Source organism: Corvus hawaiiensis, chromosome 6 (assembly GCF_020740725.1).
Source record: "Corvus hawaiiensis isolate bCorHaw1 chromosome 6, bCorHaw1.pri.cur, whole genome shotgun sequence".
Classification (NCBI taxonomy): domain Eukaryota; kingdom Metazoa; phylum Chordata; class Aves; order Passeriformes; family Corvidae; genus Corvus; species Corvus hawaiiensis.
This window is the reverse complement of record NC_063218.1, coordinates 47,082,427-47,095,105: the sequence shown is the minus strand read 5'-3', so window position 1 is coordinate 47,095,105 and position 12,679 is coordinate 47,082,427. Positions and strand designations below refer to the sequence as shown.

General features: G+C 39.4%; 2 protein-coding genes across 27 annotated transcripts in view; one reads left to right on the top strand and one right to left on the bottom strand.

Annotated features, from left to right (window-relative positions):
- Positions 1 to 3,309, top strand: part of MUC6 (mucin 6, oligomeric mucus/gel-forming) — a 47,717-nt gene extending 44,408 nt beyond the window's left edge. For all 23 annotated transcript variants that reach the window (XM_048305439.1, XM_048305438.1, XM_048305454.1 and 20 more), the window contains 2 exons: positions 1,271 to 1,373; positions 3,083 to 3,309. In XM_048305439.1, the coding sequence (XP_048161396.1) occupies positions 1,271 to 1,373; positions 3,083 to 3,260 (281 nt within the window). In that variant the 3' untranslated portion in view covers positions 3,261 to 3,309. The remainder of the gene's footprint in view (positions 1 to 1,270; positions 1,374 to 3,082) is intronic.
- A 1,244-nt stretch (positions 3,310 to 4,553) lies between these two features.
- The window catches only part of AP2A2 (adaptor related protein complex 2 subunit alpha 2), a 45,340-nt gene continuing 37,214 nt past the window's right edge, over positions 4,554 to 12,679 (bottom strand). For all 4 annotated transcript variants that reach the window (XM_048305455.1, XM_048305457.1, XM_048305456.1 and 1 more), the window contains 7 exons: positions 12,234 to 12,316; positions 11,433 to 11,522; positions 10,482 to 10,605; positions 9,604 to 9,720; positions 9,347 to 9,416; positions 8,023 to 8,157; positions 4,554 to 7,237 (listed from right to left, as the gene is read on the bottom strand). In XM_048305455.1, the coding sequence (XP_048161412.1) occupies positions 7,160 to 7,237; positions 8,023 to 8,157; positions 9,347 to 9,416; positions 9,604 to 9,720; positions 10,482 to 10,605; positions 11,433 to 11,522; positions 12,234 to 12,316 (697 nt within the window). In that variant the 3' untranslated portion in view covers positions 4,554 to 7,159. The remainder of the gene's footprint in view (positions 7,238 to 8,022; positions 8,158 to 9,346; positions 9,417 to 9,603; positions 9,721 to 10,481; positions 10,606 to 11,432; positions 11,523 to 12,233; positions 12,317 to 12,679) is intronic.

Below are 12,679 nucleotides of genomic sequence, written 5' to 3'. Positions count from 1 at the left end.
TTTCCCTTCATCCTCATAATTTCCACATCACAGAACGGGGATCCAAGTAGGAACTCTCAAAAGCAGAAGGATTTTCCCCAGTATAGTTATGTTTTGGGGATCTGCTTTGGATTTTGTTCCCATTTTTTTCCTAAGAGAAGTGCTTCAGGACATTACCTTCCCAACCACAGCATTACCAGGTTCGTTCCTTGCAGTTAAAAGGCAACTATTTATTTCAGCAGTTCAGAAAGCTGTGGACAAATTCTTCTCCTTTCTCTGCATTTTTCAGCCCTGAACTAAGCAATTCTGATACTTTTTCAGCCTGGCACAATATTAACAATATATTTCAACCCAGGAAAAGAAAAGAAGTTAAATACTTTTACTTAAGCATAGCTCCTAGTGCTGCATTCACAAGATACAGATACAGCATCTTAATTCACTCCCCAGTTAGCAGTTGTCTTATTTTCCAGTAAGAAAATCCCAAAGTCCTACTACAGCATTAACTGAGCTTCCCCTGCAATAATGTTCAATAATCTATAACCTTTCTCTCAGCAGGGAACCTGACTGTGCTTAAAAGATCATTGTGAAGGATCAGGTGTGAGCAGTGCATGAATTGCCTTCATAGTTTTCAACATTGTTCTCCTTAATATAAACTTCAAACACTATCTTTCAACTCCTTGGAAAACCTGTGTTTTAAGTCAGCTTTCTGCTTCATAAAGTGCTTAGTGTGGTGCACCAAGACAGGAGAAAACATAGCACTGACACATATAATTGCTACCTAACACGTAGCATTACACATTCTCCCTAGTAAGGCAAGTGGTAAACTCCTGGCTGCCCATAAATAAATATATCCTTAAAATGAGTGAATTAAGCAATTTTCAAATAAGTAAAGTGAACCAGAAATAATTCTACCAGAATGAGCCAGCTGGTTGTCCTCTTTGCATCTCTGTGTTCTCAGCAGAGGATTAGTTTTTCCATGCTGGACTGAATGTGTACTATATTCTTAACAGGATTTTTTTGCTCATTTGTAATTCTAGCAACTTCTATTTTCTTAAAAAAGAACTTTGTTCTTTTCTTTTGTTGTCCTCCAAGGTAAGCCTCTCCTGTAACTTCAGTGCCCAGTTTAAAACCTTCTCTTGCTGTGTTACTCACTTGTGACTTGTTAATTATCTCATGCAATAAGAATGGTTTTCCATGAAACCAAATACGGAGGCTTTTGGCATCTAACGAAGGTCACTCAAGAAGATCCAGATGAATTATAGCAGAATTTTTTTCTTTTTACATTTGACAGAGCGTTGTAGAGAAGTTGAATATGAAGAAGAAATAACTTACAAAGGCTGTTCCACAAATGTCACTTTGAGCCAATGTGAAGGATCATGTCCATCTTCAACAAAGTAAGGATAACTGAGACTATACAGTACTAAAGTTGTTTTCCTTATTTGGGCATCTGTAAGTAGGGAAATTTATGAACTACTGCTCCTTTATAATTCAGGGAGGAAAATGTGGTTAGAATCCACCCAGCAATATACAGTGTTGCTGTATACACCAGTTAATAGAAACAATAAGGTCATTTATTACCCAGGGATTTACAGCTAATCAAGGAAGGTCATCTCACTTCCTTAAGTTTTTGTTGTGTTTTAGAAAAGCCAGACATCAATGCTGCCAGTTTGGAGGGGTTTTTTTGTTGTCTTGATGGTTGGGATTTTGGTTTTGTTTGCTTTTTAAAGATTGAAAAGGTGGTTTAGACTACAAATACCTATTTTCAAATAGCTAAGATGGTAAAATAAGAAATTTCAATTACTAAGGTAAGTAATGTCACTTCAGTTGTCTCATTCTCCGAATAGTGTAATTCAGGTATATTTTATAATTACAAGGGTGCTGGCTGAGCCTGTGCAGTTCTGCTGCCCATTAGGAGAATTGGACAGGAAATCAAGGCTTCAATACAAGTAAACAGTGCAGCAGTATTAGAGTTCAGTTACTGGAGAAGAAAAATAGCTACATTCCCAACAACCCAAGCCAATACAATATTCAAGAATGGAAAGCAATGGAGGGTTTTGCTTTTGCAGGAACTAATTTAAATTAATCCTGATGCTAAAAGCTGTCCCCTTCAAAGCACATTCAAGTGTCTCCCAGCATTGTGAAAACTGAGTGACTGACCTTGTATCCTGAGAGCTGACAAAAGGGCTGTGAAACCAGGAGGAAGACTTTTAGAGTTAAGGTTTGTCTCAATTGCTAGGAAAGTTGTGGTTAAAACCACTGAGATTTTGCCAAGAAATATTTATTCCTGAACTCTCATTTTCCCATACCTGAGTTCTGGCCTGTTATCGATACAGCTTCCCACTGACAAAGGCAGAACCAAGTCCAGCAGGAGGCTGAATATGTCAGGAATCAAAAGCCTAAGAACTGCAGTACTATAAGGACAGTCTCAAATCCTTACCTGCCTTTTCAAGCTCTCACTTCACCTACCTGTGCTCTGTTACTGTGAATTCAACAATTATGTGCAAGTCTTCTACCTTGTTAGCTGACCTCACACCCAGAACTGGCATCATGCAGCCACCACCTTAGATTCCAGCACTAACTGTTCAGAGGGAGTAAAGGTTTTCCTTCCTCTGTGAACTGCAAAAGGAACACACACAATTTAGCATCTGCAAAAGAGACCTTTTGTAAACTGTAAGTAGTCCAGTGCACAACTTTAACAAATTTAATCCCTAGTTACTTCACAAATATTCAGAAGGGCAAAAAGAAACCAGGGGAATAAAATTCTATCAATTTTCCAGTGAGGTCTGAGGCCTAATAGATGATGAGATCATAGAATCACAGACTGTCCTGAGTTGGAAAGGAGCCACAAGGATCATCAAGTCCATCCTGTTCTAAAAACGAAGGCAGCAGCTCAGTACACCTGAGTTTCTGCATCATGAGAACTTAAAATGGAGTAAATTCCTGCACTGTTTGTAGTCCTGCAGATGACAGAACCATTCAATGGAGGGCTGTGCTCTATCCTCTAAACCTCCTAACACAGAAAAAAAAAGTTCCTATACTTGAAAAGCTGTGAGCCTACAATGCTTTAAACAAATGCCAACTGCTTCTCCCTCTCTCCACACAGGCTGGATGTTGAGAAGATGATGGTTACCACAGCATGCGGCTGCTGTAGGCCACGTGAACTTCTTAAGAAGGAATTCCAACTACCATGCCAAGACCCAGATAACCCTGGAAAAAGGCTCACCACAGAAATTATTGCATTTAGTGGCTGTGTTTGTAACTTTGACAGCTGCACACACTAGTCAGACCTGATATACCATTTTTTGTAATTAAACAGTGATCACAAGTTAATCCTTCCACAGCTCATTGCTGGGTTCTCTTGTACTGATTACACAGGACAGCCTTGCCGTCAGCAAGCCTGAGCAGCTGCCCAGACTGCCCATGGAGCCACCACAAATGATTCCTGATCAGGAGCAGGGTGGGGTGCAGAGGAGGAAATGAAGAACAGGCACAGAAATACAGAACAGGCACAGGGTGGGGATCAGGAGGAAAGACAAGAGATTGTTTGGCCTCAAGGTGATTTACTTAACCAGAGGCTAAAACCTGGCCCACGCACTGGGCAGTAAGAGAAATTCAATGTTCAAATAAAGTAGAAGGAACTGAATTTGCTAACTTCTTTCTCATTATTTGACCAGCTGTTTTAACTGAAAAATAGTCTGTTAGGTTCACTACAGTCAAACTTGGACCTGTGGAAGACCCCACTACTTCAGTGGGAGAAGGGAACTGACCTGTTCCCTTTCCTCTGAAGGTGGACACAGACTTGTGCTCATCTATAGATGACAGGGTTGGAAAGTAAGGTGCTCCATGACCCATGATGAAGTGAATTGTGAGGTTTCCACAAGCACCCTTAGTGTGGTGGGATATTTCTAGAAGCATAACTTAACACACACATGTAGCACCTTTGGGATAAAGCAGGAAGTTGAGGGCATTTCTCTGCAAGAAATCAAAGCCCACATGCATCTAACAGGACACAAGTGGTTCACTCACAAGCAATTTCTACTTGCTGCCACTCTAGAAAATCTTAGTTTGCAAGTCATTTAAGAAAAGCTGTATGATTGCACAAAAGCTCAGTGCCCTTTTTTCCCTTTTAGCAAGTGTAAGAGAAGAATCTGAAGCACACATTTAAAGCTTAAATGAGGTTACTTAGCAGTTCAGATACTCTTCTTCTACAGTGACACCACCCTTGCATGCAATACAGGTGTGCTGCTTAGCCTCAACCCTACCCCACTGTTTGCTAGAGCAGTTTACTGCAGCAGGTACTGCTCATGTACTTACTGCTGTTAAACACTCTAGGGAGAAAGATTTTACATCTGGGGCTTTTTAAAAATAGAATATTTATAACTTGTGACCAAACAAGAACAAAATCAAACTCACTCACTGGGGGAGCAGAGATCTGTAGACCAGCAAAGACTCCAGTGAACAGAACCCACCAGTACTTCTCATTAAAGAATCACAGCAATTGTTTTCCACAACAACCATTCCATGAGAATATTTTTTACACCTTCATGCCCCCAGACAAAAAAAGGACAGTTTGATCACTGTTCTAATCATTTATTTAATCTTAATACGTTCTTCTGATGAATATAGTCTAATATATAGTCTTCTATATGAAAATTCTCCACTTAATTTGACAGAACTTTGTTTTATACAAATAAGACAATCACCATAAATGTTACATACTGGAGTGTAGGTCAAGAATGAACATATGCTACCTGTTTTGCTATTCAGTTATTTTCACATGTCAATGCCTGAAAATACTGCACTTAAAAACAATAACACTGTTTACTGCAGAAATTACTTTGTCTGCTTGACAGGATACATCACTGGTAAGTTAACCATCATTCACAAAAAAAAATAAAATCAAGTATTTGTCTTTAATTTGTTCACTTTTCTGCTCATGGCTTCATTGAGCTGACATTTAATACAAAGAGTGAACAGTCATAAGCTTAACACAGTCACCACTGAAAAGACACTTTCCCTTACCCCCCCCTCCTTCCCACATTTTAATGCACATTTTAGCACAGCTTGAACCAAAGCAAAGTGAAATAAAGTAGTGCAGTGTCTCAAGGTGTCCTTTAATGAGGGCACAGAACATTTTTCAGGGGGACAGATATACAACAGGATTTGGAAAATATGAAAGAGAAGCTCCTCCTCTGTCTTTGCTAAGACTCCCTTTAGTTCAGCACATCAGATTTTAACAGAGCAGCCAAGAGCATGGTTAACATAACAGGACTAATAATGAGACACAGAGCATCAGAGGCCAAAACAAAAGGTATTCCATCAGTATCTGCCAACTGCCCAACCTGGCTGCAGGAACTGCTCACCAAGATTTTCAGTGACAATATTTATGATTAAAGAGTCTTAAGTAAGAAGAATCTGAAAGCCCCTAAAAGGGCCAGTTGGTCGAGAGAACTTTTGCAGAAAGACCAGGCCTTTAGCCCAATTTTCAGCCTTAATATCCATAGTTACCAACCATTTCTGGAAAAACAAAACATATCCCCCAAAATCCACACATCACAGCCAAACCTTTGTTCCTCATTTTTCACTTTTACTCAAGTATGATCAGGAGCCTTCACCCAAACCAAGTGATAATCTCCCAGTTCCACCATTTAAGCTCAAAGCACTGAAGACAAAAAGCAAGGCACACTCAATCATGAACAATCCTGTCCCCTGCTGAGCACTGGGCAGCATGACAGCAGCCTCATTTAAATGTATTTTCAGTGTCACCACCACGACTCAGCACCTTCATTTCCTGGGCACACTTGTCTGTATGTGTTGTGACACACCAGTCCCAGGCTTTCTGTCAATGACCTTGAGGAAATCTTGACCTGAGGTTCCCTTCTCCTGTCAGCAGGAGCTGATTTTGTTCACCATGATCTGTAGCTTTTGCTGACACCAGCCCAGGGTTCCTACCTGGGCCACCTCACCTGCTTTGGTTTAGCAGTCTCTGTTGCACCTCAAGGCTTGAGGAGCGTGAGCCAAAATTTCTGTCCACTGACTTCTGCACAGAGGCTGCAAAGAGTTTGATGTGAAACAAGATACAAAGACTTTGGCTGTAAAAACCACTAGAAAAGCTGAACATTTTTGGGTCTTCTACTTTCTGTTTCAACAGAAGTTTTCTACACCATTTTGGACGTTTTTACCATTGACAGGAAGGAAACTGCTTAGGTATCCAGTTATTCAGCCTCTTGAGTCTGAACATTAATGTACACCGGGGAAAAGATACTGATTAAAATTACATTTTCACCTAAGAGTGCATGCCTTACAGCCCTTCAAGGGCCCATTTCTTCCCACTTCTTTTTACACAATACTAGACTCTGCAGTTAATTGTATTACATCATTAGGACTATTACTTGTGAAGTCTGATGGCAAACAGAAAAAACATAAACCAGAATATTTAACTTCACTGAGTAACAACGAACAAGTATATACTCATTCACCCCCTACCAGAGAAGCTCACCTCATTAATGGAGGTAAGCAGAAGGATTAAGAATAGCTTTTGTGTTCAATCCAAAGATCAGAAAACATTAAGATGTCAAATGATACAAGATTAATACTTTAAAGACTCTGGTCCTGTGGCATTTTCCAAATATAAAGATTGGCGACACAACATAAATGTTCATTTTAATCAGATTCAAACACATCTTCAAATCTGCCCCTCCATCCAGTAGACAACTTGTGGCAATGTTCAACTTTACAAAGGTTTGACTCTACATTAACATGGGAATTAACCTTCCTGAGCAGCAGTACATTGGTTTCTTTCAGCTCAGAGCAGAGGAAGCATCTCTTAAAAGTACTGAAGCAGAAGGTTTCTGAGCTATTTCCAGGTGAAATCCTTGATTGCCACAACTAAAACAATTTCCCTTCAACAAGTTTAAAAGCCTGACCTCTGCAAAAAAAGGAGCAAAAGACAGCCCTCCCACCCTTTTGTGTAACACACTAAAAGCCATTTTAATGGAAAAAGTCACTTCCCTGTACTGTACATTTTATAGTCCTAATTTCAAACAAGGGTCAAGTCCTATTAAGGCAGGGAGCTGGTATTGGTTAACATTGCAGTACTCAGACAGTGATGTACAAGACATTTATTTGCAGTTTGATGACAGTGATATAAGTGGAAAAACCAAAACTGACATGGTTAATATTAAAACTGTTCTGACAGCAATTCACATAATCTCTGAGATACAGCTTCTTTACTTGTTCGTAGTGTGAGCCTATACATCTGAAAAAGAACATAAAATAGTACTTTTTAAACACAGTTTGGCATTAAATGAATGCACAGTCAATAGTGAAAACTAACAGTTACCTCTTACTTGCTTTGTAAGCTTTGGTAGGAAAAAGACCTCAAATTAAAGCATTCAGAGGCAGCCAGCCACTGAGTAACACAGCTTTTTCAAACTGTGTTTGAAAACTTTTTTCACACTGGCTGAACCAACCCTATCTTCAAACCTTTGTTGAGAATTACTGTTACTCAAGTATTTTTTGGCTTTAACAGAAAGGTGTTGTACAGAATTATTTTTAAAGAGAAGCAAGTCCTGTGGAAAAGTCTAAAGACCCTGTACAAACACTTCTTAAGGAAACTGAAGATGCAACCACCGAAACCTCATTTTCAATCCTTAGCTAACTTGGATAACACCTCTATCAAAAAAGCTTTAGTAAAAATATTCTTAACATTGTACTCACTTGCTTATGCTTTCTCTTTTAGCCAACTACTCGTTTACTAATTTAAAATAACAAAAGGAAGCATGCTTAATCTGGTCCAAAGCACCCTAGACAGTCTGGAATATTACAATGATCTCTTCTGAGAGGAAAGAGAATTGCTCTGAAGAAGCAGCTTACCCCGCTTGGCCAGGACCAGCTACTATAATTTAATTTCTTGTTGGAGTCTGCAGTCATCAGCAGCTATTGCAATAGTGACTTTTAAGTATCTTAAGGGGTTTCAGATACACAGAGATATTTAGTTCAAACGAGAACTTGTATCTAAGCTGGAGATAGTTACACAGATACCTGTGCCTGGAGGTTGGGTTCAAGGCGCAGCAAGCATCCAATCTGAGTAGTTTTTGTGTGTATGATACCAGCACCAACAAAGTTAGCAGGATTGGGATCCACCTCCTCAAGTAGGGCTGATCCGAAGCCAATTATCTATTAAAGACACCCAGGAGATTTAGATGTGGGGAGAGAAGGACACAAATACCAAGTATACCCACACAGTCACCACCAAATAGCAAAACAAGGAGGAAACTAATTTTTAAGTGTTCAAGACAAATTCATTACCACAAATTTTTGAAGGCTGACCCTGATAAATGAGCTGTTCCTGTAAATAAGGCTCTTCTCAAAAGCAACTGAGAAGCAATTTAAGATTCAACATCAGTCTCCCCTCATTTTGATGCAGCCATTCCTGTCTTACACAGTCACTTCTGTTTTGCCTAAGGCAGCCAATTCTACAAAAAGTCACTTTCCTTTTCCAACTAGTACCTCGAGTATAAATTAAGGCTTGAACTATCTTCCAATTCAGTTTTAAGCAGTGAACTGGTGCTTTCTAAAACAGCTTCAAGTCTCCAGCTGCAGACTGTACCTAATTCAAACCACAGCTAGAAACTGTCCATTCAACTCGGCACTGCCACGGATCTATCACACAGCATGGACTCACGCTTTCACTGGATGATCCAACTGCATATAAACAAAAATGCATGAAGTTTGTTTATACCACGTGCTAGTTTTGGCTGGGATAGAGGTAATTTTCTTATTAGTAGCTGGTATGGGGCTGTGTTTTGGATTTCTGCTGAAAACAGCTGATAACACAGCGATGTTTCAGTTACCACTGTGCAGGGGTTACACAGAGCCAAGGTCTTCTCTGCTCCTCACCCCATCAGTGAGGAGGCCAGGGGTGCACAAGGAGCTGGGACAGGACACAGCCAGGACCCCTGAACAATGGAATATTCTATACTATATGATGTCCTGGCTCAGCATATAAAGCTGGGAAAAGAGGGAATGGGAGGATGTTCACAGTGATGATGTTTTGTCTTCCCAAGTAACTGTTAAACTTGATGGAGCCCTGCTGCCCTGGGGATGGCCAAATACCTCCAAGTCAGTGGGAAGAACTGAATTAATTCTTCACTTTACTTGCGTGCATGGCTTTTCCTTTACCTACTGAACTCTCTTTATTTCAACTCACACATCTTCTCACTTTTACCCTTCTTGGGTTCTCTGTCCCACCCCACTGGGGGAGAGTGAGCAGTGGCTGTGTGGTGCTTAATTGCCAGCTGGGGTTAAAACATGACCTGCCACTGCCCCGTACACTATGAATTAAAAATACCACACCACCACCCACCTTTGCTTTTGTGATCTCTGCATCCATCGGGTGCTTTGCTTTAAAGATATTCTGTACTTCTTGTTTTGGACTGCAAGACAAAGCAGATAAATACCTGTATTATAAACAGCATTTTCAATACCAATTAATTCTACTGGAAGAGCTCATGGCTTACAGGATTGAGTAAGGGATGAAGCACTGCACCAGCTACATTCACAATATACCTTTCTCTTCTCTTGCCCACTACAAGAGCCCCAAGCCCAAGTACAAAGTCTTACTTGCTCAGCTGCTTCCAACGCTGAAAAAAGTCTTGAGAAGACATCTCTGTTGGCTGGAAAAATTTATTCAGTGTGATGGGTAATTTTACTGAAAGATTTTGAAATGTTCCGCCATACCTGCAGATGGAATAGAAAAACCACAGTGCACGTGGCAGCCTCAGCAGTGTCTCAGCAGAAATCAACCAAGCTATTGAGAAACTGTTTATGATCAAAATCCATCAACTGCACATGACATTTCTAACACACAGTTTCAATCCACTGTTAAATAAATTTATTTTCTCTGTTTAGACAGCAAATGAACTGGCAGAACTGCTAATAAGGTTCTCTCAGTTTTAGCATAGGTTTATCCTTCTAGATAGCACCCAAAGGCGCAAAAATATATCCCTGTGAAAACATACCAATAAAAACCAGTTTAGACTAAAATAACAGCATGCAGCCCAGGACTCGGGATTTTGTAAAGCTGAGCTGATGTTGAGTGGACAGAAAAAGATTCTACTTCTGGTTGCATACACTTCCAGGCCAAGTTATTTGCAGAAATGTTCTTGGTTTCCAGAAGGGAGAAGTTACTGCGTATATTCCTGTCAAGATTTCTTAAGCAAACAGGAAGACTGCTGTTTTATATAGATAGCAGAGACAGAAGTCATGGAGACATTTTATCAGTAGCTGCTTCTTGATTGTTTGGTTTGGTTGGGTTTTTTAAACCACATTGTTCCAAGTGGATTCTCCCTAGCAGCTTAAAGCTTAGTTAGATCAATTTTTCAAGTTGTCTACCCAAGAGAGCTTTGTGTGTCCATATTCTACATTTCAGTCACAAGACCATGCCAAATTTAACATCTTTCATCTAATTAATTCACTAACATTTGAATCCTTTGTTTTACCTGAACTGAATGTTCAGGATTGGAGCTTCCATGAAGTCTGAAACACATTCGATGTTCACAACCTGCTGAACCTGTGCACCTCCATCCACTGTGGGGTCAACAGGTTTTGTCTGAAGATTCAGGCATAAAAAAGTAGTTAAGGAAACAGATCAATGAACTGATAACTTAAACAAAATGCAAATCTTCCAATAAGCTATGAGGAATTAGCATCACATTTTCACTCATTCTCTATGTGCTAGTGAACATTTAAAGCTCAATTTTTGTACAAGGAAAGAGTTTGTGGGGATTCATTTTTTTAATTGGTTGTTGGGTTTTTTCATACTGACACATCTACAAGCAGTAACTCCAAAAAATTCTCAGTTACTTAGATATTCTTAAAGAAAGATGCCCTTAAAAAAGTGTGAAGGCAGAGAGACTTCACAATAAAAACCACAGGACTATTTTGAACATTACAGAGATGCCTTGAGTCAAACAACTCTGATTACTTAATCTCCCAGAAATCCTAAATTTGCAATACCAAGCATTAAGGACCAGCCATGAATTAAGACCTTATTTTAAAGTACCATCATCTTGGCATACATGTATTCCATCTCTATGTCAAGTTTTAGGTTATCTGCTAATGCAGTACTTGAAGGACACATCTCTACCTCTGCTACTTACTTCGTGTCAGTGGAGAAAGTTACAGCTCCATTGCATATTTATTCAGCTTAATTTCTCCTTATTTCAGGAGTAACATTTGTGTTTATAACCAGAGCTTTAAGGAGAGAATCTCCCATCTCTGCTCAAGACTTTGTTCTTTCTACAAGAACTTTAAAGAGCTATCAGCAAGTTTCTCATTTCTTCATGTTCAAGGAGACCATGCCTTGATCCAACAGATTTATTATTATTTTGTGCAGCATAAACCACAAAAACCTAATAAGAACAGACACATTCTACTGCATTTAAGGATATTTGACTGAAGGTCATCTGAGCAGATTACTGTTGGAGTAAAATTCAAGAACTGTGTTGATGTCTTATTACCATAGAATATGAACATACGTCCTAGAAAGAGAAGAATGAGACATCAGAATTTTTAGGTGCATGTAATCATATTGAACTACTCATGCTTCAATTCCCTAACACACTGTCTTTCTACCTTTCCTTAAAACCACTTTTAAGAACAAAACATAGTTTACATGGTTTATCTCACCAAGATATCTGCAGTTCAAAATGCAGTGATTTAACCAAGCCATTAGATCTCTCCTACAGTAGCTGTCACACAGACTGCCACTGGTGATTTAACTGCCTTTCAGTTGCTGGAGAATTTTACTTTTTATGTTAAGATGCTACTATGCCACCAAGAGTTTTACAGAAGGGAGAAGCAAGCAATTCTATTGCTGGTCTGTGTTTAAGTCCCATCTCTTGCCTAGATATTTCCAGTATCTCGTGCATTAAATCTGATCTGAATGTATTGTGTCTCATATCATTACAATAAGCTATAATGCAAGATATAAATTCCGAAAACAACGGTCCTTTATAAACCTGGCTGCACGTGCCGGAGTGCTGGAGTGTAACACTATTTCATCTCAGCTACCAAAACAATCAAAAAAATTTAAGGAAACAAGAGCTCACACAAAAGCCAGGGATGCACAACAGTGGGAGCTGTAAAAGAGCTTAGGCCTATAACGCTATTTCCCTCTTCAGTAGCTGAAATATCATGCTGGCATTGTGGTTGATAATGCAGACAGCCAACCACAGCACAAAAGATCTTACCCAGGTTCTGTCGAAATTCAGACTTCAAGCCAATTTGTAGCAACTGATTTTCAAATAAGACTCCATTATTTTTACACACAAACCTAGGGGAAGAGAGGGAAAACATGTTTTAAATTGAGCCACATTAAACAATATTTAGAACCACAAAATTCAGGGTTTACACAGAGGATGAAGACTGTGGTTAACCTAGAATGCATCAATCTGTGAGAGAGGCCTTTGCAGAAAACTGCAGTTAGAAAAGACAATTTTACAACCAGAACCACCACTTGTAGGACACTAAAAGAACTGACATTTTTATTTGATAGAATGTCTGAGAAACTATGAAGGAAACCACATATGCTATATACACACACACTGTCTAATAAAGGACCAGGCAACAGACTAGGATTTTTCTTATTAGTCTTGAGAACTTCTGAAACTCATTAGGTTGGTGCAGAATTGAAAAG